Below are 26,426 nucleotides of genomic sequence, written 5' to 3' on the forward strand. Positions count from 1 at the left end.
GGAAGGGGTAGAGTGGCGGCGGGAGGGGTGTCAGTGATGCGGCCCTCAGGCCAATGTACTAGTCCTCATGTGGCCCTTGTGGTGATTTGAGTTTGAGATCCCTGTCTCACACAAACTCTCCAATAGCAAGGTCCTGCCATAGCCAGCATTGGACACTGCCTCAGTTTCCCTAGAGTTTCAGTCAGTCACTGACTCCCAGTGCTGGCCCATCATTGTAGTGACCTAACCCTCTGGAGAAGTCTGAAAGAGCCACCCCTTTTGGGGTAATCAGAGTCTGTCCATTGTCTCCTTAACAGCAGGGGTCACTGCACCCCTCCCCCCCCACACAGGGCGGCAGCCTAGGGAGAATCTGTGCGCACCCCCTGCTGAGGGTATCCAGAGCCCTAACAACTGGGCTGTCAGCCCCCTTAGTCCAAATTACCCTGTGTCCATCTCAGAACCTCTCCTTATGCTCCCACTCACCCCTGGCCGGCCAGGGCTGCTGTCCTGGGGATCTTCTCCAGTCTGCCTGGACCACAGGCCTGTACCTCTCCTCCACCTGGGAGGGCAAGCCAGGTTTGGCCCAGCTGAGCCCTAGCCTCCTTAAAGGGCCAGCTCACCCTAGGGCACCTCCCCAAGCAGAGTGTTGACCCCAAAAGGAGGCTCCACAAAGTCCACTAAGGGCTTCACTGTTGCTATTGATTTGCATGGTTGGAGCCCCAGGACTGTGGTGATGGGCGGCTGTATACAAGCCCAAGTCAAGCAGGCAGTATGACACCATATAATTCTGGGGTAACTGCAGCATCCCCATAATGTCTGTTCCCTGTGAGACTTGGTCTACACTTAAAATGTAGCAGTGCTCAGAGGTGTGAAAAAATTCACCCCCAAGGGCTGTAGCTAAGCCTACCCAACCCCCGGCATAGACCCTTCCATTAACCTGGCTACCACTGCCTGGGAAGGCATGTTCCCTGCAGCAAGGGGAGAACCCTTTCCATCAATGGAGGAAGAGTCTACACTAGGTTTCAGAGTAGCAGCCATGTTAGTCTGTATTCGCAAAAAGAAAAGGAGTATTTGTGGCACCTTAGAGACTAACAAATTTGTCTCTAAGGTGCCACAAGTACTCCTTTTCTTTTTGTCTACACTAGGGCACTCAGTGGCGGTGCTGCAGCTGTACCACTGGAGCACTCATGGTGTATCCATCCCCTGAGTCACTGGTCACAGAGCCTGGCTCTTGCCCCTGCACGCTGCACTTGTTTGAGGGAGCTGCAGGGCTGGGAAGGCTGGGGCAGACAGAGGGGCACGGAGCAGTGGGCAGGATGGAGGAGGAGGTAGGAGCTCAGTGTGGGGGCAGAGGGCCAGTCAGCAATGGTGAAAGACCACCCATGCCGTAGTGACCGATGGGATTCCTCCCCTCCCCGCAGAAAGCCGTGCGAGTGACCACGCTTATGAAGCGGCTCCGTGCACCCGAGCAGGCTGAGCCGGCAAAGCCGACCCTGCCAGCTGCCGCCATGCTGGACAGTGCCACCTTGCCAGCCCCCGCCACTGCCACGCAGCCTGCGGCCACCGCCACACCTGACAGCACTGCCCCAACAGCGGGAGCCCCAACTACGTGTAATGGAGAAGAAGCCACTGCCCCCAGTGCCACCCCCGAGGCCTGGACCGAGGAAACCGGCTGAACAGGAGGGACGGGGTGGGGAAGCACTGGATCTCTCATTGTACATAGTTGCTGGCATGGTATCCAAACCTCCCTGGCTCTCTGTCTGTCCCTGCTATGTGCCTGTCTGTCTGACTCTGTCTACCCCTAGCTGGGCCACTGCACAGAGCTTCTATTTTCTATGTTCCTGAGCCTGGAGCGACCCAATAGGCCCAGTTGGACAGACAGAGGCAGAAGCAGAGCCCCTTGCATGGAGTTTTCTCTCTCTCCCTTTGCTTTTCTTTTCTCTGTCTCCTTTGGTGGCTTTGTTGGTTTCCTTTCCTCACTGGAGGCTGCTCTCTGAGTCTGCCCACTCACTGAACCACCTGATCCCCCATCACTGGGCCAAGTGAGAGGAAGCCGGCACGTCAGGATCAAACACAACCAACCTCCTGAGTTCCAGATCCAATTGGGAGCCTGGGCACAGATCCAACTGTGTCCATACCCAGCACTTGTGTGTGTGTGCATTTACATACAGCTGCATGTATGTGCTGTGTGTCCATTGCAGTGTATGTGTCTCCGGACATGGGGTGTTTGTGTGGGTGTCCATATGAATTAGTGCGTGTCTGGGTGTCTGTGATTATACATTGGTGTGTGTGTATGGGTCTCTGGGTGGGTGGGTGTGTCCATATGTGTATCCATGGGTGAACAAGTGTGCGTTTATTGGGTGCATTCACCCTGGGAGTGGGGAGAGAGGCAATCCTGAGCCATTTAGGGAAGGATTTGAGCACCAGTCTGGAGAGCAGCAGCTGAGCTGAGCTGGCTGGAGGGGTGGGGTGACAAGGAGGTGGGGAGGGCTTGAGATTCAAGTGGCCTAGGACAGGGATGCTGCACTTAGATCCCAGATAAAGCTTCCCATGCAATTGCTGGCACCAGTGGGACTCCCCCTCTCATGCCTACAGGTTCCTGTTGAATCATAGGATCATAGAAGATTAGAGTTGGAAGAGACCTCAGGAGGTTATCTAGTCCAACCCCCTGCTCAAAGCAGGACCAGCCCCAACTAAATCTTCACAGCCAGGGCTTTGACAAGACAGACCTTAAAAACCTCTAAGGATGGAGATTCCACCACCTCCCTAGATAACCCATTCCAGTCCTTCACCACCTTCACCGAGCTTGCTTGGAGCTTTGGGTGATGTGCAGAGAGCAAGTGGCCTGGGTGTCCCTCCTCCCTGCTGTAATGGTGGCATCTGGCCCCATGGACTGCAGACCTGCCTTCCTCCCCGTGGATGAGGGAGACGCCTGAGCACCAGCGCTGCCTCACCCTGGCCAGTAAGCACTGGGTATGTCCTGTATCTCCCTAATCTGCATCCACAGCAGGCTCCAGAAGGGGCTGGATCCACGTGGGGGTGAGACACATCATCCCTACACTCTGCTCCGCTGCTTTAGAGCCCGAACCCACGGCAGATACAGACCAGACTCCACTGACTCACAGTGGCATCCTCCCAGCATGACACTTTTGGTCTCACTGCTGCCTTCGCAGGCTCACTGGTGTCACTGACAGCAATGGTCCTGTTGCCAGGCTGTGGGCACCAGGGCTGCCTGTGGTGGCTCAATGTGTGGAGGAGCCCAGCATTTGTGCATCACGGCCACTGCTGGAGCAGCCCTGGGAGGAACAAGGGGGCTGCTGGGAATGTCCAAGGGGCTGCAGACCCCTCACAAGAGGTGCCTCTGTAGCTGTCCAGTGGCCATCACAAACTCCGCATGGCCAGGGACTAGAACTGCAGCCCTGCTGAAAGCTGGCCCCCAATCCCTGTGTGTGCTGATCCAAAGGCGTGCAGGAGCTCTGGGTTGGCCTGTTGGAACAAGGGGGAGCAGGGAGGGGTTGGGGGTTGATTCATCGCCAAAGCACTGTCCTATGCCTCTTTCTACAAGAACAGCTTTGCCATTGTCCAGGCTGATTGTGGTGTTTGCAGCCCACGTGTGACAGCACACAGCATGTCTATGGGAGCAGTATGGTGAGTGTGTGAGACTTATATGGCACAGCTCTGGTCCCGGCTTTGGCCGTGTGAGATTCAGCCCCTGCTGGATGTGTTTATGGAGGCTCTGGGGGTGGGAGTGGTGTATATACTCTCGTTGTGTGGATGTGCATACATAGTGACCCACGTGTGCCCTGTTCAGCACTGTGTAGTCTTATTTCCTCCCGGAGGCTTAACCTGGGGCACATAGAGGTTCTGTACTGTGGAGGCTGAGGCCTGGGCCCATCCAGTCCGAGCGGGGCTTTCCTGACTGTAGCGCTGGACAGTGGCCCCTTGCAGAGTTGTGTTCCCTTGCCCCGACCCTGAATTGACAGTTTGCAGAACTAGGGCTGGCCTTAGGGAAAATGGTGCCCTGGTCCCTGCTGCCTCCTCTGGCCCCTAACCCATCCTCCCTGAGCCTTGCTGTCTCCCCCAGCCCCCCATCGCCCCTGCATCAGCAGCTAGCAGTGCACATTTTACCATTTTAGGGTGGGGATGAGCACTGATTGGACAATAAGGTTCTATCAGGATAGCCTGATACAAATGTGGCTTCTGGAACAGAGTGGATCCAAGGCGATAAGATGTTTGGCACGTGGCTCATTGAGCCACTCTTCTGCACCCACCCCTGATTGTGCTCCTCCTCCATTGCCCTGAGCTCCCTTCTGTGGCCTTGCACCCCAGTCCTGCCCCACTCCTTGTCTCTTTCCCACGGCGCCCCCCATCATTCACCCACAGTGCCCACCCTATACGGCTGGCCCTGTGCTGAACTGTAGCAGCAGGGGGCTTTGTCCTCTTGGGGAGCACATGGTCCGCTCTGGTCTCCAGGCCCATTATAGTGCCCACCCCATGGAGCCAGCCCTGCCCAAGGAGACTTGCTCTGGGCTTGTTTTGTGCTGGGCTGTTTGGGCATATGGCGGTGGAAAGGGATTGGTTTTAGCTGCTGGTAAGCAGAGTCTGGGATTCTACTCTAGCACAAGAGAAGGTTTTTCTAGTTTCCTGAGTCATTGCCCATTAGCAAAAATGTGTTTTACAGCTAAATGTTCTAGAGCACTCTGCACTTGTGAAGGTTCTAGATCATCCTAGAGGAGAGCTCCTGACAGCTCTAGAGCATCTCAGGCATCCAGCTTGTGAAGGTCTTGTCCTAGATCACATCACATGCTTGCCAATAAGTGATCTAGATTGCCACCACCCTGTTGAGGTTCTAGAGTTTCCAATGTGAAACCTTATAGGGGCTATAGCAGAGGTGGGCAAACTACAGGCATCCTGCCTGGCCCCTGAGCTCCCGGCTGGGGAGGCTAGTCCCTGGCCCCTCCCCTGCTGTCCTCTGTCCCCCACCCATCTCCCAGGCTTTCCAATAAGCCTGTCCTGCTGCTCAGAGCGGCATGGTAAGGGGGCGGGGGGAGGGAGGTTGGATAAGGGGCAGGAGGTCCCAGGGGGCAGTCAGGGGATGGGGAGCGGTTGCAGGGGGCGGTCAGGAGACCGGGAGCGGGGGGGTTGGATAGGGGGTGGGGTCCCGGGAGGTTGGGGGATCCTGGGAGGGGGGACAGGGAGCAGGGGGGGTTGGATAAGGGGTAGGGTCCTGGGGGGGTAGTTAGGGACAGGGGTCCCGGGAGGGGGTGGTCAGGGGACAAGGGGAGGGGTTGGATGGGTCAGGGGTCCCAGGGGGCCTGTCAGGATGCAGGGGTGTGGATAAGGGTCAGGGCAGTCAGGGGACAGGGAACGGGGGGGTTGGATAGGGTGTTGGGACCCGGGGGGGCAGTTAGGGCTGGGGGTGTCCCTGGAGGGGGCAGTCAGGGGACAAGGAGCAGAGGGGTTGGATGGCTTGGGAATTCTGAGGGGGGCAGGAAGTGGGAGGGGGCAGATAGGGGGCAGGGGCCAGGCTGTTTATGGAGGTACAGCCTTCCCTACCTGGCCCTCCATACCATTTTGCAACCCCGATGTGGCCCTCGGGCCAAAAAGTTTGCCCGGCCCTGGGCTATAGAGTGCTCCAGAAATATTGCATTCTGGTGGAATGCACAGTCTAGAGCTTGGATCAGGATCTGTCCCACCCCGCCCCAGTTTAGGGTGCAGCCTTATCTAGTGCTCTAGTGAATGAGCCATTGGGTGCTGGTTAGATACCACTCTACCATGTGGTCACAACCGTGGGAGCCTGAACAACCCCACCCGATGCTTTAGTTCAAAGGCCTAGAAGTAGTCTTGTGAAGGCATTTGCCTGCCTGTTCCTAGGTGCAGGGTGCTTGCAGCACTGGCTATCAGTTCTTTGAAGGGTAGGGGAAAGCAGTCCAGATGAGAGCCCTGTGAGCTATGCTCACTTGACAAGAGCCCCTCAGGTACCCCCAGGGTCAGGCCTGGCCCATCAGCCCCCTGTGTCCCTTTCCCCTGGCCCCAAACTAAACACAGGAGGGAAGCCTGAGTCCCGCTGTGACGGGCCTGCAGAGTTGACCTGCCATCAGTGGGGCGTTCTCCACAGCTGCCTGCCCCAGGGCCCTCCCAGCCTGCGGTTTTCTGGGCTATGGTCCCACCACTCCAGCTTTACTTTCCCCTTGTCCTTGATTTGCAGCTGCATGTTTGTAGGGTTGAGTTCTGTCTATGAAACTTTTATTTCCACTACGACCACCCAGAAGCTCCTGTGTGATCGCTGTACTGTACCACTGGCAAATAAAGACCTTCTGAGGACAAACCGAGAAAGCACCAGCCATACCTGCTCTGTCTCTTTGTCTGCCCTGCCGATGAACTCTGCCCTTCTAGGGGCCAGTTCATACACCAGGCTGCTGCCAGGAGCAGATCCTCTAGCCAGCTGCCATGCATGCCTCTGTGCCTCAGAGCTGAGCTGGGGGAAGAGTGGGTGGGACACAGATGCTCTGGGGGCTGGAAGGAACAAGGGGTGGGGTAGGTAGAGGTGCAGCTAAGAGGAGGTTAATCACCGAGTCTTGGGGATTCCCCCTCCCTCCCCCCGCCTCTAAAATCCAGCTCATCTGATCTCTGCTGTCCTGTGGGCAGGCACAGCACCCCGTCTGTCTGCTATGCACAGACTGCAGCACAGTCTGCTCCAAAAGGGGTTGGGAAACGGCTGGGAGCAAGCCTCAGAGCACCAGAGTGTCTGGCATGGCAGCAACTCCCCAGATGTTCTTCCCCCAGCCCTGGGCCAGGATGTGGCCCTGGAGAGGGGACCCCACCTAATAGCCACTGCATGCTCCAGGGATGAGGAGCAGATCCCCTAGTTCTCACTGATATTGTGCAATGGGGCCAACAGTCCTTGTGAATGGGCAAGGAAATGGGATCAAAAAGGAGGATTGCGATCCAATCATCGGTCACTCCCAAGCTGATGTTTCAGATGTTTCCCAGAATCCTTTGCACTGGTGCTCCCATGATGCTTCATTGGAAGGTCTGTGGGAAGCAGGATGGTTTGTTGGGTTCTCCTGGCATATGAGGAGACAAAGGCTTGAGACGGCATGCTACAGCAGGAGCCGTCTGTTAAACAAATGGTACATCATTACAAATGTAAGAGAGCTAGATGGTGTCAGGGTAGCTGGAGATTTTGGTGGATGAGTAAGGGTCAGCTGGGACTTAACGTGCCCACAAAGCCAGGGGAGTCCTTGTGAGCACATGATTAGATGGTCCTGCTATAACGATTGGCAGTGGGACAGTTGGAGTTGATAATCAAATCACCATCATTAGGTTTCAGATTTAACACTCCCACAGAGATGGATGGAGCAGCTCACACCTCCCAGAGCTATGGTGTTGGGCTTTTTGCAGCCCTGGACACATGGCAGTGTCAGTGACACTCAGGCCACATTTGCCAGGTGGTGGGCTGGAAACAGGATTGTTTAATGGAAGGTGAGACTCTGCACCCAGTCCCCTAACAAGAGACAAACCCTGTTCCATCCCCCAGGTCCCGCCCCTTGAGTCTGCAGGCCCTGCCCCGACTCACACGCCCCACCCCATGAGCGGGCCTTACAACAGCGCACACCGCGCCCCTGAATGTGCGGCCCCCGCCCCACGCCCCACGCCCCAGCTGTGCGCTCCGGCCGGTCAGGCTGGGGCGGGGCTAAGACCCCGTGCTCCCGTTAGCCTCGCCCCAGAGAGCCCGCTGGGGCCAGGCGGGGGAGCAACTGGAGGAAGCCGGCCCCGCCCCCTCCTCAGCCATGTAGCGCGACGGGGCGGGCCCCGCGCCTTTCCCGGGGGCGTCATTTCCGGCTCATGCCGGAAGCCACCTCGGAATGAACCAGATTTGAACTGGTAACGCGATGCGAACCGGGGCGACCTCCCGCTCCGGGACCGAGCCCGTCTCCCGCGAGGGCCCCGTCGTCAGGGGGCGGGGGATGGCTGGGGCAGAGCGGGAAGCCGGGCGGGAGCTGGCCCGAGTGCCCCGCTCGGGCTGCCCGCCGTTTCCTCGGCGCCCTGTCCCGGAGAGAGCCGCTGCCGCCTACACCCGCGCGTCCGCCCAGCCAGGGGGGCCCCGACCCGGGCAGCCTCCAGCCTGTGCTCGGCGCGAGTCCCCGGCTCGTTCCCTGCTGCAGCCTCCAGCGTGACAGCTGCTGTGACCCCGACGGGACGCTGGGCTCGGGCCCCGGCTCGCGCTGGGAGCTAGCGTCGCCCTTCCGGGCTGGCTGCAGTCTGGGGGGGGGGGCACGTGGCTCCCGGTGGGACAAGTCTCTACAGCCACTAGGGCAAAGTCAAGATTCTGCCCCATCTGGGTGTATCGTGCTGGGCACAAACACGTCGTGTGGGCTGGATGTATCCTGGGGACAGTATGTTTGACACCCGTGCCATATACAGCAACATCTCCTTAATCCCCACCCATGCCTGGCCATGAGTACCATGAATAGCAGCATGCCATGCATGCCCTGCATATTATACCCTACAGTGCCTTCTGTGCCATCCCTCTGACCTGCCTGCAGCTCATAGTGGGTCCCCCCGTGCCATCCTAAATGTCAGGTTATGCCCTGTGTATAGCAGCCTGGCCCCTATGCCAGCTAAAGATCTAAGCTTGTGAGGCTGTTTGGTGTTGGTTTGGGAGACAGCCCCGCTGAGGCTGGTGTGTTCATCTCTCCTTGCATAGGCCAAGGAGAGGTGCTTCCCTGGTTGTGCTGTGGCAGCCTCTTGGATGTCAGTAGGAACAATAGAGGATGCCTATCCGTGCCCACTGTACCATCTGCTCGGATTTCTTTGACAATCACAAGGATGTGGCAGCTATCCACTGCGGACACACCTTCCATCAGGAGTGGTGAGTAGACATGAACAGCATGACAGATAGTGGTAAAAACATGCATCTCCTTCAACTGCTGAGTTAATATGTCTTATGATGATGTGAGTATCTCTAGCGAAACAGAGGAAGTGCCTCTCCAGTGTTTTGTTCTTGTGATAATCTCTTGTCTTTCTGCATTTCAGTCTCTGAACTCTTCAGCCTCCTCTTCTCCAATCCTGCTGTTTGCAAATGTTATAGTTGAAGGGGATGAACACAGACCTAAGGATGAACACAGACATTAAAAACCATGCACCTTATGCCTGGCTGACCCTTCTTGCTTTTTGAAGGGGTGGGTTGACAGATTGTTAGTTGGCCATCATCATAGTGCAGGTTTCTAAAAGTTGGGCTTTTTCTGTTTCTGAGAGATGGAGAACTAAAATAACAAGAGGTTCTGTGGGTTGGCATTGAGCTACGTTGGTATAGTTGTGTATTAGGAGCACTGGAATTGCAGGGGAGCTGCAGATCAGCATGGAAGTGCTTTGGCAGAGTTGTAGTGCCACTGAGGGCTGTAGTAGGGAAGGGGGTGCAGTTCTGCCAATGCAATGCAAAACTGAGCAATGTGGGAAATTCTGCATGGTTCTTGACTAGTTAGTGCTGATTGTAGCTAGGCAGATTGAGTGCCTTATACTCAAAAGTAGTAAAAAGTACTTAATTTGTCTTAATGTTGTTTTTTGTAACATGGCATCCTTGAAGGCTCTCAGAGTGCTTTTTGAATATTAAAGTCCCACAGTGCCACTGTGAGGTGGGTAGATATCTCACCTCTTCATTTTAGTGATGAGGAAAAGTGAGGCAGAGTGGAAGTTAACTTTCCAAGCTTACAGTAAGCCAGTATCCGTTTGGAAACAGGAATCGAATCCTAGTCCTGTGCTGTTAATACTCTGAGACTAAAGGAAATGTGGATTAGGCCCATCAATATACAGACTTCAAGATACGTTTTTTCCCTGTGATGTTAAATTGAAACTCATTTTTTTCATTAAAATGGAGAAATGCCAAACACACTAAATATGTCTGTATGCCACAGGCTCTCCCCTCTTGAGTCATATGTTAAAGAAGCTTTTTTCATGGTGACCCAAACTAAGATTCTGTACCAGGGCCTAGTGTCACTTGTTGGCTCATATGATTCTCCTTGGGAAGTCTTATTTCTGAGTTTCTCTTGACTACCAGACAAATAAATAACTCTGGTAACTGAATATCCTCTTTCCTCTTAGCAGCTTCCTTCCCTTGTAGAAAACACCTCTGCTGTTCAAGTCTTTCTCGTCTCATTTCTTCCTTCCATCTTTTGTGTTTTGTCTGTTCTCTCTGTCTTCCACAATTCCCTCTCTCTCCCCTGAACCTCCTTCTCACAGTGACCCTTCTTCTGGCTAAGGGTGTGGTGCTTGGGCTTTCTTGATTGATTTTTCACTTTGTTGGAGGAATGTGCTAGAGTGAAATGGGGCTGAAACTTGCAATGCTCTTGAACTCTGATGCGGGTGCTGCTCCCTCCCCCTTCACGCTTGTCCCTTCCCCATCTGTGGTCTTGGTTTCCTTGCCTTCTCCATCAGAGATGATACCATTGTGTTGCTTCTACACAAAGTGCTTGTCCATGCGCTTCAGCAGGAGCAGGCTAAAGACAAAACAATCCTAATCAATTCCATGCTTTTGCTGGAGTTCCTTTGCAAGTGATTTGAGCTGGAGGCATGTGCTCTTCCTGTGGGATCAATTGAGTGTGTGGGGGGAGGGGGGCAGAGGGGACATGTTTTACCAGGGTGCGCTCATCCACATCAAAATGAATCACCCTGGTGATGGTCACTGACTTTAATGAAAAGAACATCTGGGGATCGCTTTGCTCAGTAATGGTTTGGCGGGGTGGTAAGGGGAACTGTGCCCTTTGGATATGACTGGCTAAGCTATTTGTTTTGCTGCCAGTAATCACACAGTTCTTAAGGTGCTCTGAAGACCCAATTCCTAACATCAGACTGCACAGTCTTCTCCACATGCTGTTGTCCTGGGGAGCTTAAAGCATGTCCCAAACATCCTCCATTTGATAGAAATTATTCCTCTGTTTCCTGGTAGGTTAGCAATGTAGCCCTTGGTTGACAACCTTTAGAACAGATGATCTTAAATTCTAACAATTCACTGTATATTTTTTTTTCTCTTTCTCCCGCAGTCTCATCCAGTGGTTTGACACTGCTCCGAGTCGGACTTGTCCACAGTGTAGAATCCAGGTAAATCCTTAATCCTGAATAAAACACTGTATTTCTACATCCCAGTGCTGTCTACCAGCACTGTCAGAGCTCAGGCCTGAGGGCACAGTGATGGCTCACAGAGGCGTTGATGGCATGCAGAGATTGGCTGTCACCTCTCAGTCACCATCAGACTGTGCTGGACGTCACTACTTACACTCTAGCAGAGAGGCTAAGGAGTGAATGGGCCATGGAGACTGAAATCCTCCTTCGAAGCCTCTCCAGGCCAGATTGGGGCACATTGGGAAGCATGTTTTGCTACTGCCAGGCCTTCAGGGCTTTTACTGTGGCAAAACTTCACTAGCACTAAATGGAAAAGGGGTGGAGGGAGCTAGGAAATAATCTAAGCCTGAGATTTTTATTACAGTACTTCCTAGCTTCCCCAGCTGAGATCAGGACACTGCACATACACACAGTGAGAGACAATCCCTGCTCTGGAGCACTGAGCCTAAAGAGGGGAAAAAAGACAGCGGGTGGGAGACAGGAAGGATTATCTCCCTTCTACAGATTAGGAACCAAGGCACAGAGATTCAGTGACTCACTCATGGTCACCCAGGGAGTCTGGGCAGAACCAGGAACTGAACCCAGCTCTTCTGAGTCCCAGTCCAGTGCCTGAACCCCAAGACCATATTTCTTAAGTTAGTCTGGTTCTTGTGCCTCACGTTACAGTGATTATCAAGATTGGGGGTCTTGGCTTGTGCTAGGCTGTATTGGCTATACTCTGAGCTGAGTTACATGGAGGAGTCAGTTCGCAGCCAGCATGTTAATTTTATAGGTGTGCTTCTGTCTTTTTCTTTTCTTTCAAGGTCTTGGCCCTTGTTTCTTCCCTGACTTGTTGATTCCCTGTATTCTTCACCGCCTCTTACATCTCTGGGTTACCATGGAGTTACTCACAAAATAACATCTTATGTAGCAGTAACTATGCAATTAGCTGGTGTCATGACTGCATATAATACTTAAAACACAAAGCTGTAACGGCATGGGGGAGGTGGGGAGAGCTACTGCACTCAATTAGAGCACCCTCTGCATACAGAGAGCAGCACGTACTTCTGTGTTTGGATTTGGCACTGGGTGAGTTCAGCATCAGCTGCTGGGTCTGAGCTGCCAAAGAACGAGCTGCTCTTGACTCAGAAATGCCTGAGTCTTTCTGTCATAATTCCAGGATCTTGCCTGGAGTGACGGCTGTAAATCTCAATGCTTGGGTGACAGATCCAAAACAGGATTTCACCATAGAGATGCCAACTGTGTGAACTGACTTCCACCAGCCATACCACACATTAACATCTTGTGATGGGACAGTAACCTTCTCCCATTGTAGCTGTCTGCCTAGCAGGAAAGGTTCTCCCTGCATTTTCACGCTCATGACTCTCGTCCTTTTCCATGTCTTACCTAGGTCAGCAAAAGACACATCATCAATAAGCTGTTCTTTGATGTTGCCCTGGAGGAGCAGACATCACTGGATGCAGAAAGCCTACAGGTATTCTGATTGAGTTCTCTTAACAGCAGCCTGGAGCCACAGTCTGTCCCAACAGCTTCTTTCAGTTACTGGTGGAGTCTCTAAACAGTCCTGGGTTTCAAAGGTGGATGTTGGTGGTCTTTCTCCTGTTTGCCTCTCTGCTTTCTGTCCTTGTCCTCGCCACTGAGGTCAGCTCAGCTCTTCCTGCTGAACACCTTCACGTGGTGCTTCACGTGGTCCCTGCTTTTCTTTCAAATGAGGAAGCCATCTCCACCCCTTCGCTACTTCCCCTTCACTTGTCATCTTCCCTGAAGCCCTTCCCATATGTTATAACTGTTCAAACTCCTGTTCTTGAGGCTCCTTGATTGTTGTGGAAGGCTGGGAGACAAAGCTTTCCTGCAGCCTGGTGTGGAGGGAGTCCTGAGTTCTATCAAGCCAGTCAGCAAACCTTAGAGAACCTGGGCATAGGAGGATGATCCTCTAACTCTCCTGGGGAAGGGCCTATTAAAGGTACACTCAATTTGTTCACTTTATGCATTTAACAGTCCTCTGTGTTTAGATGAGTGTCATAGACTCGCAGGTCATACCCACTCTTGGTCCCGTACAGTCCCTGGGGGAACCCGTCAGTGTGACAGCCCTCCTTGGGGGTCCCCTCTCTCTCGGGGGTTAAGCCCCTCCGCCTCCTGGAACCACACCTCTCTAAGCCTTAGCACGCCTGTCTCTCGCCGTGGGCCCCCTCAGGGAGTTCACTCACTGTGGACCCCCAGAGCCTCCACTCCCAGAGGGAATAATGCAACCCGTCCTCTAGACAGGAGTGACTCTCAGTCAGCGTAAAACAGGAGGGTTTATTGAGCATCTGAGTACAGCATAGGAAACTCTCAGGGCCCTCAGCACAGTACATCTAAGTCTCTCCTGCATCCAGGTGGGCTCTGCCTGCTCTCTGTCTGTCTCTCTCTCCAGCCTCAAGCCCCTGTGCTTTCCAGCTGAGCATCTGATATCCCCTTCCCCAAGCCCCACCTTTGTCCATTGTCTTCTATCCAGGTAAACAGGGTCGTCTGGGCCTCCTCTCAGCCGTTCTTTGTTCCTCTCTGGCTGGAACCAGCTGGTCAGGTCACTGGGGTCCTCTCTTTGCAGCCCGTTGTCCTCCCACTGGCCAAAACTGGTTGTGACTCCCGAAATGGGCCTCCAGGTCACCAGTCGCTGGGGTATCCATTCTCCAGGCCATTGGCTGGGGTCCCAAGTTCACTTGCTGGTCCTGCTTAATAACAAACTCTCTCTTCTATCACCTCAGTAAACCAGTAACACTCAGGGAAACTGCGTCCCCCTCCTTGGCATGCAAACCATTGGAAAAAAAAAAAACAATAAAACCCCCCACTTCATCACATCTCTCTCTTCAAGTCTGAACTGAGCAGGGTCACTTAGCCAATGACTTAGGGAAGTTCAAGGCCTTTGCCCCATGATAAAGCATCGGCTATAACATTGGCACTCCCCCTCACAAAGCTAGGACCACGTCATAACGCTGGAAGAGCAGGCTCCATCTCAGCAGCTTGGCATTAGCCCCTTTCATTTGGTGCAGCCATGTCAGGAGCGAATGGTCAGTGTACACAGTGATGCGCTGCCCAAATAGATATGGCTGCAACTTTTTAAGGGCCCACACTATGGCCAGGCATTCCTTCTCTATGGCCACATAGTGCTGCTCCTGGGGCAGCAGCTTCTTGCTCAGGTACACAATGGGGTGTCTCTCCCCCTTAGTATCCGTTTGCATTAGCTTAGCACAGCACTGCACCCATCCCAGTGTCTGAGGCATCGGTGGACACCAGGAAGGGTTTGTTAAAATCTGGGTTTACCAGCACCAGGCTTTGGATGAGTGCCCCCTTCAGCGCACAGAGAGCCTTCTGGCACTGATCAGTCCAGACCACCTTGTCTGGCTTTCCCTTCCTACAAAGCTCCATGAGGGGAGCTGCCAGGATGGCACAAAGTGCTAAAGAGTGGCACAAACCTCTGGTAGTACCCCTCCATCCCAATGAAAGCCTGGACCTGCTTCTTAGTCTGGGGAGTGGGCCAATCCTTGATTGCCTCCACTTTGGCCAGCTCTGGCTTCAGATGGCCACTCCCCACCTTGTGGCCCAAGTATGACACCTCTGCCATCCCCACCCATGCACTTTCCAGCTTTTATGGTCAGTCCTGCATCCTGGAGGCGACCCAGCACCCTCTTCACCTTGGACACATGTTCTTCCCAGGTCTGGCTAAAGACACAGATATCATCAATATACGCTAGAGCAAAGTCCTCCGTCTCCCTTAGTAACTGGTCCACCAAGCGCTGGAAGGTGGCAGGTGCCCCCTTGAGGCCAAAAGGCAAGACCAGGAACTCGAAGAGCCCTATTGGGGTGGTGAAGGCAGACTTCGCCCTGGCCTCTGGGTCCAAAGGCGCCTGCCAGTAGCCTTTGGTGAGATCCATGGTAGTGAGGTACCGGACACCCCCCAACTTGTCTATGATCTCATCGGTCCTACACATGGGGTAGGCATTGGACATGGTGATCGCATTGAACTTCCAATAGTCCACAGAGAACCGAATTGACCCATCCTTCTTGGGGACAAGCACCATGGGAGAGGCCGGGGCTGGAGGATGGCTGGATCACCCCTAAAGCCAGCATATCTCCGATATCTCTCTCCCTCTAGGTCCTGGGCTGTTTTCCCAGTGACCCTAAATGGTGAACACGTGATTGGAAGGTTGGCTCCCATCTCCACCTGGTGAACAGCCAGGTTAGTGAGCCCAGGCAAGTTGGAGAACAGCTGCCAGTATGAATGCAGCACCTCTCTGATCTAAGCCTGCTGGGCAAGGGTTAGCTGGTTTGAGAGGGGAATTGATCCCAGTGAGGGGTCAGCCCCTATCTCAGGGAGGAGTCCCACCAGGGGATCCTCTCCCTTCTCCTCCCACTGCCCACACACAGTGAGCACCAACTTCTGCCTGTCCCAGTGGGGTTTCATCATGTTGACATGGTACTCCTGGTGGCGCTATGCGCGATTGGACAGTTCCACTACATAGTTCACCTCATTAACCTGTCTGATGACCTTGAAGGGGCTGTCCAAGGCAGCTTGGACCTTGCTCTTCCTCACAGGGATGAAAAGCATCACCTGGTCCCCAGTAGCATAGGAGCGGGCACCTGCTGAGTGATCGTACCAGACCTTCTGCTTCCTCTGTGCCCTGGCCAGATTTCCCCAGCCAAGCCAATGAGCTCCACAAGCGTTTTCCCAGAAGGTCAGTGCATACTCCACCACTGATTCTCCATTGGGAGAGGTCTTCCCCTCCAACTCGTCCCCCATCAAGTCTAGAGGTCCCCTTACCCTACTCCGATACTTCAAACAGGGAAAACCCTGTGGATTTCTGGGGCACTTCCCTGTATGTGAACAGCAGGAGGGGTAAATACTTGTCTCAGTCTTACGGGAGCTGGTCCATAAATGCTTTCAGCATCATCTTTAAGGTCCCGTTGGACTGAAGGTGATATGCTGAGGCCCAGGTGTGTCTGACCTAGGGTGACCAGCTGAAACGGACAAAATATCGGAACAGATGGGGGAAGCAAAAAAAAAAAGGCGGCCGGAGCAGCCAAAGCCACAGAATTGGGACAAATGGTGTCCTGATCATGCATCTGTCGGGATGCAGGACAAAGAACTAAAAATCAAGACAGTCCCATCTGGTCACCTTAGTCGGACCCCACACTTCTCCCACAAGCACTGGAGTAGGATTGACATGAAGTTGGACCCCTGGTCTGTAAGGACCTCCTTGGGGAATCCCACTCTGCTGAAAATGGTCAGCAGAGCATCTGCCACAGTGTCTGCCTCAATCGAGGACAAAGCCACCAACTTGGGGTAGCACGTAGTGAAATCTACCACCACCAGAATGCGTTTCTTCCCCGACCATGTCACCCTGCTGGTGCCCTGATGCCTTTCAAGGGGAATATTGTGGGCCAAGAACAACAGTCTGCGGTGGTACCTCTGGGGAACCACCAACTGCCTCCTGGTTTTCCAAGCTTCAGTTTGCCCCGAACCAACCCATTCCTGGTACAGGACTCCCTTCTCCCACAGGAATCTCTCCTGGTGATCATCCCCCTGGGATCCTGCACCGCTGTGGCCAGCAAGCCTTCTCCAAGGAGGGATCCTCCTGCAGCTTCATCTGGAATTCAGCTGCTGGGTTTGAGGGTACAGTCCTGGTTTGTGGTGCTTCAGTTCCTCCACCTTGGGATGGAGGCTCCAGCCCCAGCCCTGTCAAGCCCTACCCTCGGTGCTTTGGTCCCCCCCCCTTCCGGAGGTCCTGCATTCCGCTCTGGCGCCAGGTAAGGACCAGGGTGCTCTGAGTGCCATCCAGCCAGTTCTCCAAGTCATTACCCATTAGCACCTCAGTAGGCAGGTGATCTTTGGGATCCCTTGTTGGCTCCCCATTTCAGGTATATCCTTGGTACAGGCACCTTGACGGAGGGCCCAAACACTCTCCTCAGGGTCATGTATGCATTGGTCCACCACCTCGGGCCACGCAAGTGTCACCTCTGCACCCATGTCCCAGAACCCCTGGATGCTCCTTCCCCCCACCTCAGTGGGGATGATGTGGCGATTGTCCCCCGGGGCCTGTCCCACGCTCACCCAGCGGATTGAGTATGGGCACTCTGGACCTGGAGCCCCACCTTCTCCTGCTGGCCTCACCTGGCACAGCCCTATCAACTGCGGCCCCCTGGACTGGCAGTGCCCCCACTCAGTGGGCTTCCACCCAGTTGACACCCAGTTCTGCTTGGCTGCCATTTCCTTCATCTTCAGGGATTGTGCCACCTTGTGTCCTTTTTGGCCACAGCAATTACATTTCAGGTCCCTCAAGTCCCACGAGGGGCGTCGGCCCACCCCGGCATTCATGGGCACCCCTGAGTTGGGCTTCCTGTAGTCTCACCTTTGAGAGGTCTCTGGGTGATTCCCCTTCTGAGTCCCTGATGTGGGTCTCCCTCCTGCCCCAAATTTGCTGTCCAAAAACTTATTCGCCAGTGCACCTGCACTGTGCAGAACTTTATGCTTCCGGTCAACTAACCACATCTTAAGGTCTGGAGGGCAGATGTCATACAGCTGCTCCAACCCCTCATCAGGTTATAAGAAAAGGAGTACTTTTGGCACCTTAGAGACTAACCAATTTATTTGAGCATAAGCTTTCGTGAGCTACAGCTCGCTTCATTGGATGCATGAAGGTTATACACGTCCTCTGCGGTAGTGGCCCCTGTGCCCTTCCTCCACTTACAGATATATTCCCCCAACAGATTGGCGACCTCCTTGTAAGTGACACGTGGGGTTCTGAGTACACCCAGGAATCGTTTCTTGTATGCCTCGGGGGTCAGTTCAAACTTCATCAGCAAAGCCTGTTTGAACAGGTCATAGTCCCCTTGTGACGTTCCCCTCTGGTGTTGTCTGGACCAGTGATCTGCTAGGCCACTCCAATCCTTGACTGTGGGAGACAGCCTTACCCTGCTCTGCTGTGAGAACCTCCACTCCTGGGCTGTTCACACACAGACTCTGGCATGTAAGCTTTTCCCAGCTACTTTTGGACCCAGCAGGGGGGTTAGACAGCAGAGCCTGTGGGGGGTCAATCTAATTCAGATCACAAGCCTTCTCAAAGGCTGTGCAGTAGGCATCAATATCCCCTCCTCCTTAAGCTGGGGCAGTTGTTTGGTATCTAGAGTCACCACAAAACTGGTGTCTCGGGGCCCTTTCCCACTTACTCCCCAGCAGGCCCTCTTGGCCCACTTCTTCTTCAACTCATGCTTTTGCTGTCCTGCACAGTCTGCCAGCCTCTGCTCCTCCAGCTCCTTTGCTTTCAGCTCCAGCCTCCGCAGCTCATCCAGGGAGAAACCTGCCTGGGGGCCCCCTGTGCTGACTGGGGAATCGGATCTGATAGATTCCCAGATGCTACACGGACTGTCCCCATGGCTACTCCCTGGTTCTCAGGGCATCCCGGGAGCCCCCCCTGGGATCTAGAGCCTGTTCCTCAGACTGGTCATTCTCTACAAGCTGAGCCACCATCTGCTCCTTAGTGTGTGTGTCTGTCTGTCTGTCTCTCTCTCTCTCTCTCTCCTCCCCCCTGCCTTCCCTCCCTCCACAGACGTGCCAGGTCCCTATTACGGAGCTTCGTATAGGCCATTTCCACAGTGGTTCCTTCAATTCCCTCATTTTATTGCTGGCAGCCACTCATTGCAAAGCACCTGTGCTCACAGCCAACCATCTACAGGGTGTGTCCACGAATGGTCCTCTGCTACCACAGACTCACAGGTCATGCCCACTCTTAGCCCGTATGGTCCCTGGGGAGAACCCTCTTCAGTGTGACAGCCCCTCTCGGAGGTCCACTCTCTCTTAGGGGTTAAGCCCCTCCGCTTCTTGAAACTGCACCTTTCTGAGCCTTAGCACGCCTATCTCTCGCCGTGGGTCCCCTGAGGGAGTCCACTCCCTCTGGACCCCCGAGGCCTCTACTCCCAGAAGGAATAATGCAACCCTGTTCTCTAGACTGGAGCGACTCTCAGCCAGCTTAAAAAGGGAGAGTTTATTGAGCGTCTGAACACAGCATAGGAAACTCTCAGGGCCCCAAGGCCTGGCCTCCCTCAGCACAGTACATCTAAGTCTCCCCTACATTCAGGTGGGCTCTGCCTGCTCTCTCTCTCCAGTCCCAAGCCCCTGTGCTTTCCAGCTGGGCATCTGATATCCCCTCCCCCAAGCCCCACCTCTGTCCATTGTCTTCTGTCCAGGTAAACCAGGTTGCCTGGGCCTCTTCTCCTCTCAGCTGTCCTTTGTTCTCCTCTGGCTGAAACTGACTGGTCAGGTCACCGGGGTCTTCTCTTCACAGCCTATTGTCCTCTCATTGGCCAGAACCAGCTGTGATTCCTGAGCTGGTCACCAGTCACTAGGGTATCCATTCTCCAGGCCATTGGCTGGGGTCCCAAGTTCCATCGCTGGTCCTCTGTAATAACAAACTCCTTCTCCCATCCCCTCGTTAAACCAGTAACACCCAGAGAAACTGCATCCCACCCCCTCAGCATGCAAACCATTGAAAAAAAACAAGAAAAAAACCCCACTTTGTAACAGTGAGTCACTATTTCCGTGTATACTCAGGCATTTTTTCCCTGTTTATGGATCTTGCACACAGTAACAACGGTGGAGTGATTCATAGATTCCAAGGTCAGAAAAGACCATTGTGATCATCTCGTGTGAGACTTCCTGTGTCACAGAGACCAGAGAACTTCTCCAAAATAATTTCTAGAGCAGATCTTTGAGAAAAACATCCAATCTTGATTTAAAACTGGTCACTGACTCCACCACGGCCCTGGATAAATTGTTGAAATGGTTAATTATTTTCACCATTAAAAATTTACACCTTATTTCCAGTCAGAATCTGAGCTTCAACTTCCAGCCATTGGATGGTGTTAGACCTTTCTCTACTAGATTGAAGAGCCCATTGTTAAATATTTGTTCCCTGTGTAAGTACTGATAGACTGGTCAAGTTACCCCTTAATCTTTTCTTAAACTAAAGAGATTGAGCTCCTTGCGTCTATATAAGGCAGGTTTTCTAATCCTTTAATAATTTTCATGTCTCTTCTCTGAGCCCTCTTCAATTTATCAACATCCTTCTTGAATTGTGGACACACAGAACTGGTCACGCTATTGTAGCAGCAGTTGCACCCATGCCAAATACAGAAATAAAATAACCTCTCTGCTCCTACTTGAGATTCTTCTGTTTTATGCATCCAAGAATCATGTTAGCCCTTTTGACCACTACGTTGCACTGGGAGCTCATGTTCAGCTGATTATCACCACTACCCCCAAAACTTTTTTTTAGAGTCACTGCTTCCCAGGATAGAGTCCCCCATCCTGCAAGTATGGCCTACATTCTTTGTTCCTAGATGTGTACATTTAAATTTAACCATATTAAAATGCACACTGTTTACCAAGCAATCCAGATCACTGTGTCAGTGATCTGTCCTCATCACTATTTACCACTCCCCCAATTTTTGTCATCTGCAAACATTTTCAGTGATGATTTTACGTTTTCTTCTAGGTCATTGATAAAAATGTTAAATAAAATAGTGCCAAGATCCAGTCCCTGCAGGACTCTGCTGGAAACACACCTGTTAGATGATGATTCCCTGTTTACAGTTACATTTGGAGACCTATCAGTTAACCAGTTTTTAATCCATTTAATGTGTGCCATGTTAATTTTACGTTCTAGTTCATCAAAATGTCATGCAGTACAAAGTCAAATGCCGTACAGAAGTTGTTTCCATGAACGCTGTTATCTTTATCAACCAAATTTATAATCTCGGCAAAAAAAATCAAGTTAGTTTGACAGGATTTGTTTTCCATAAACTGAGGTTGATTGGCATTTAATTATACTACCTTCCTTTAATTCCTTATTAATCTAATCCCATTATCAGCTGCTCCGTTATGTTGTCTGGGAACAATGTCAGACTGACAGACATGTAATTACTCAAGCTATCCAATTTACCCTTTTAAAAAAATTGGCACATTAGCTTTCTTCGTCTTCTGGAACTTCCCTAGATTTCTGAGACTTATTGAAAATCAACATTAATGGTTCAGTGAGCTCCTCAGACAACTCCTTCAAAACTCTTGGATACAAATTATCTGTGCCTGCTGATTTAAAAATGTTTAACTTTAGTAGCTATTTAACATCCTCCTGAGATCTAGTGGAATGGAAAGAGCGTTATCAAATGGTATGACTACCTCCTCTGATTTTTTTGATTTTTTTTCCCTCTCAAAACCCCAGATTTGACATGGGAGCAGGTCTGGTACCCCAACCTACTTTTAACTCATTGAAATTGACTAGAAATGCCTTTAAACAAAGCAGCATAGGGAAATCTGTACCTTTATGCTTTCTCTCTTAAAATGAGCATCGGAGTAACACTGTGACACACTGGTAACTGTAGGAAAACTGCTTTGATTAGGGATGTATGTGAACAAATCTCCTGATAGCAGTGTGTATGGTGTTTAGCTTTGGAAAATTCTGAATGCAAAGAGTTAAATCTGGATATTATGGTGCTCTGCCGTCAATGCTAAACTACTGACTTGAAAAAGTCCTCCTTCTGCATGTGTCAAGGTTCCTTCCCCACTCTGAACTCTAGGGTACAGATGTGGGGACTTGCATGAAAACCTCCTAAGCTTACTTTTACCAGCTTAGGTTAAAATTTCCAAGGTACAAACTATTTTACCCTTTGCCCTTGGACTTTCGCTGCCACCACCAAACGTTTAACTGGGTTACTGAGAAAGAGTTGTTTGGAAACGTGTTCCCCCAAAATCTTCCCAACTCTTGCACCCCACTTCCTGGGAAAGGTTTGGTAAAAATCCTCACCAATTTGCATAGGTGACCACAGACCCAAACCCTTGGATCTTAAGAACAATGAAAACTCATTCAGTTTCTGAAAAGAAGAATTTTAATAGAAGTAAAAAGAATCACCTCTGTAAAATCAGGATGGTAAATACCTTACAGGGTAATTAGATTCAAAACATAGAGAATCCCTCTAGGCAAAACCTTAAGTTACAGAAAGACACAAAGACAGGAATATCCATTCCTTTCAGCACAGCATATTTCCTCAGCCATTTAAAGAAATCATAATCTAACGCATATCTAGCTAGATTACTTACTAAGTTCTAAGACTCCATTCCTTTTCTGTTCCCGGCAAAAGCATCACACAGACGGAGAGCCTTTGTTCCCCCCCCCCCCCCCCAGCTTTTGAAAGTATATTGTCTCCTCATTGGTCATTTTGGTCAGGTGCCAGCAAGGTTATCCTAGCTTCTTAACCCTTTACAGGTGAAAGGGTTTTTCCTCTGGCCAGGAGGGATTTTAAAGGTGTTTACCCTTCCCTTTATATTTATGACAGCATATCTGAGTCAACTGTTTAAAAAGAAGAAAATCGCCTTGACCTTGGTATAATGGGATTCTTATACCCTCTTGTGTTTAAAATCAGCATGTGCAGTGATTATCATAATTAGCATCATCATGGCAACTGCTGTGTATTTCATATATATGTGTGTGGGAGGCAGGGGGGAGAATGCAAGACATTAACATAGGTAACAGTGTCATCTTGAGATACAGCTAACATATATTGAGGGCTAGAAGAGATGAGATGAAGACCTCCTATAAAACATGTCTAACTACCCATAGCTACCTAAAACTATGACTTGGAGCAGATAAATGCTGCCTTTATGCTTGCAAGAACTAGTTTGAATGCATGCTAAATAGATGAGTGGCACTCTCTCTGTGGGCTGGCTAGAGAAAAGGTTTCTCTAGAAAAGCAATTTTTCTTGCCACTGACTGTGTTTTCTTTCATGTTTCTTTAACACTTTTGCAGCTCTTTCTGGGGTCTAATTCTCTTTCCACCTAGCTTCCTCTTCCTGCTTGATTCTTCAGTGAAGTCTTGCTCCTGTGCTTCTAGGCATTGCTGTGAAGGCACTCTTTTTGTCCTAAACACAGATACTTGAGATTAATGTGCTATGCCCATACAGAACGACTCTTTCAACTACAGGAGCAAGCCATTGGCACCCCAGCATGCATCTTCGCTAATTAGTAAGAAGCGGGGCCCTTTAGTACCAGGAGAGAACTGCAGGTCTTTGTATGCAAATAGTTTAATTTGTTTCACATACTGCTTAACCTCAGTTTACTGTTTATATTAACAGGGCACAGGGGCAAGCTGAGCAATACAATCACATTGAATGCTTCCTGTTGCTCTGCAATGTTTTCAAAATAGTTCAAATGTGTAATGTTGAGCTTCTGGAGGAAGGTTAGCTTGCAGTGCTTCTGTATGACTATCATGTACAGAATCATAAACCGTCGGTACGGGTGATGGAAAAGCCTTCTTGGTTACGCAGTTTTATCTTCGTGTCAATGCAGGAGTAGCCGAGATGGCTGGCTTTCCTTTTTCCTTTGGAGACTATTCTAAAGCCCAACATGGCTCACTTATCCTGTTGTTCAGCCTAAATTTTCCTAGTCTTATCCCATTATTCTTATGTCTTGTCTTTATGGGGAAATTGACCAGAATAGTTCCCCAAGTGGACGTTCTATTTTAGAATAAATCACTTTATTCTGGAATAATTAGTGCACTATCTGAGTACACTAATTATTCCAAAATAGGGTCCACATGGGGAGCTATTCTGCAATAGTTAATTCTGGTCAATTTCCCTGTGCAGACAAGCCCTTAGTTATAGCCATGTGCCTCACAGTAACTAGCTTCTTTCCATCCAGGATGTTTACAACTTTCAAATAGGTATAAACTGTAAATCCTGTGGCTTCTGCTCCCCCATCCCTTAGCTGTCACTTAGCCAAATGTCAGTCTCGTCCCTCCAGCTCCCTGATCATTTTTTGTTGCTGTTCTCTGAATTCCTCCATTTCTCAATATCTTTCTGGCAAACAGATGACAGAACTGAACACAATATTCTAGGTACCATGTAGAGAGAGAGGGGCTCTGACAGGATGCCTCTGCATATGTAGCTTCTGCGTTGTGTTGGCATTTCTTGCTGTCTAGTTATATTGCAACTCTTGTCCAGCTTGCTGTCTCCTGTCCCCTGCAGGTCTCAGTATTACTGCTTTTCAGGTTTCTTTCTCCCATTAAGTGTGTTCGATTTTTTTCCCCAGATGTATTGGCTTCACTTGATTATTCTCTGCCCACTTTTCCAACCTCTTGTAGGTCCCTGTTGTATCCTCACTGGGTCTACAGCATCTACCAATTTAGTATCTGTTAATTAAATTAACATGCTATTTTCTCTCTTCTCCAGCTTGCTAATGAAGGTACACTGGACCCTCGCTAAACGTGGGATTTGGGATCCATGCATGGTACTGCGTTAATGCGGGGACCGCATTAAAATGAATTCCAATTAAAGTAATTAAATTTGGGATCCATGGCCACGACCGCGTTATATGCGAATTCGCGCTATATAGACACACGTTCTAGCAAGGGTCCGGTGTATTTAATAAGATGTGATCTTCCCTGGATCCCTATGATACTTGCCAGACACCACCTCCCCTGACTTGATACTGATCAGTTTATGGTTGCCCTTTATTTATGGTGTTTCAAGCCAACTATCAGTTCACATAAGCATCCATATCCAAGCTGATCTGAATGAACACTGAATATGGTTTTTGCTAGACACTTGCTGACTCCATTTTCTGTCTAACTGGGCATTTTCAAATCTTCCCGTTGTTCTGGGTATACAGCCCAATTTCATTGCATCTATTGCGTTCCCTTCAACCACTGAACTCATAATTCTAGTTAAAAATAATCAACAATCTAGTTCTGTCTTTCAAGATCCTTGCCTTATTGCCTTGTTTAGTTAAGATGTTATGAAAATTCTTCCTCTGACTTCAAGTGTTTTCCCCAAGAGGCCTTCCAGACTTATTCAACTCAGTCAAAATGACTGATACTGTAAGAAATGAGAGAATGACAAGGATAAGACAAGACTGGGATGTTCTCTGTGGCAGTCTTGTTCTTCCCCTGAAGCACTGCCAGTTTGAGGTGCTCCCCACGTGTCCTGCCGTAGCACTTGGGAATGTTGCATATAACAAGGGCATTCCTCACTATTTTGTTCTGCTCTCAACATCTGGTCCTGTAACTCACCAGGAGAAAGCATTTAGGAATCATAAAACTCTCCTCTAAGATTACGTGAAGGTTACTGAGTGGTGCTGCTCCTCATTCAGTTCTTTGTGTTGCATTTCAGAATGAACTGGACAAGGTGAAAGCACAGCTCTCTGGGAAAGGTGAGTTCAGAAAGGAAACAGAAGAGCACTCTGCCCAGCAGTAAGGGTGCGGAGAGAAGGAACACGAGATTGGCAGGCTACTGTTTTGTTTTGTGCAGAGGCTTTCAGATCAGTTTGCAGCAGAAAAGTTGAGGCATTTGTATATGAGGGTGCTCTCTGAGCCTACAGTACAAATGGGGTCTGTCTCTATGAAACTGGTCGGACAGAGCAAACTGGGGATCATGAGTCTTAAGCTTGCTGGGCCAGTAAGTAGAATAGAGGGACCTGTAGACTTTGTTCAACGCTAGGGCTCTTGTGTGATACAGCTGTGCTATAATTATGTCCCTTGCAAGATTGCCCTAGCTGACATACCACTGATGGCTCAGTGTAGCACTTATTCCAGGTGGGAATCGGTGTCAAGCAAAGATTGTTTCATTGAGTTAGACCTGTTTGTTAGGAGACCCACAGCTGCCAGATGTCAGTAGCTCATTTCTTCAAGTGTAAAATGGCAGAAGAGGGTATATAATTGGGGCCCAAACAGAAATGGGAGAACTTTGGGACTTATTCAGCTGCTGCGATGCTGCATCCCCAAAAGAGCAGGTACAATTTGATGTGTGCATTTCCATTTTCTCATTGCTTTAAAGAGCTCGGGCTCTTTAATTTTAGAGTCTGTTTGATGGAGGCAGGAAAGCGAAAACCCTGGGGATGGTGTCAGTGTGTTTTAAGCATTGTCTGTAGGCAGCCTGTCATCAGAACATGAGTCATGAGCAGTCAAAGGAAAATGTCAGTCAGTCTGAGTGACAGAAATCCTGAGACATGAGTTTGCAATACGAAAAATAAAAAAAAAAAAACACCCTTTAAAGGGAGCTTGGAGTGGGGAGTTTCAGCCATTTCCGCTGTCCTGTTGGGTCCTCTGCCCTCTCACACATGCAAGGCAGAAATAGCTGACTAGATCTATTTATTAGCCTGAAAAGAGTTAGAAAATCTCTCAGATGCCTATACCAAGGCCCCTTCTTGCAAGCAGTCCAGAGCGGTGACATAGTGAGTACCTTCTGGGGAAGAGTGCTGGGACTCCTATCAGAATGCTCTCCGAAGGAATTGCTTTGCAGATTT

General features: G+C 50.8%; 2 protein-coding genes across 11 annotated transcripts in view; both read left to right on the top strand.

Annotated features, from left to right (window-relative positions):
* CAMKV (CaM kinase like vesicle associated) overlaps window positions 1–5,016 on the top strand; it is a 64,088-nt gene extending 59,072 nt beyond the window's left edge. For both annotated transcript variants that reach the window (XM_084634475.1, XM_084634476.1), the window contains exon 11: window positions 1,401–5,016. In XM_084634475.1, the coding sequence (XP_084490601.1) occupies window positions 1,401–1,655 (255 nt within the window). In that variant the 3' untranslated portion in view covers window positions 1,656–5,016. The remainder of the gene's footprint in view (window positions 1–1,400) is intronic.
* A 2,704-nt stretch (window positions 5,017–7,720) lies between these two features.
* Window positions 7,721–26,426, top strand: part of TRAIP (TRAF interacting protein) — a 61,910-nt gene continuing 43,204 nt past the window's right edge. For all 9 annotated transcript variants that reach the window (XR_014712379.1, XM_084633745.1, XM_084633746.1 and 6 more), the window contains exons 1-5: window positions 7,721–7,866; window positions 8,690–8,854; window positions 11,022–11,079; window positions 12,491–12,574; window positions 25,295–25,334. Coding sequence is in view for 8 of the 9 variants with exons in the window: in XM_084633745.1 (XP_084489871.1) it covers window positions 8,757–8,854; window positions 11,022–11,079; window positions 12,491–12,574; window positions 25,295–25,334 (280 nt within the window). In the remaining variant the exon portion in view is untranslated. The remainder of the gene's footprint in view (window positions 7,867–8,689; window positions 8,855–11,021; window positions 11,080–12,490; window positions 12,575–25,294; window positions 25,335–26,426) is intronic.

This window comes from Lepidochelys olivacea (genome assembly GCF_965140295.1).
Source record: "Lepidochelys olivacea isolate rLepOli2 genome assembly, chromosome: 7".
Classification (NCBI taxonomy): Eukaryota; Metazoa; Chordata; order Testudines; family Cheloniidae; genus Lepidochelys; species Lepidochelys olivacea.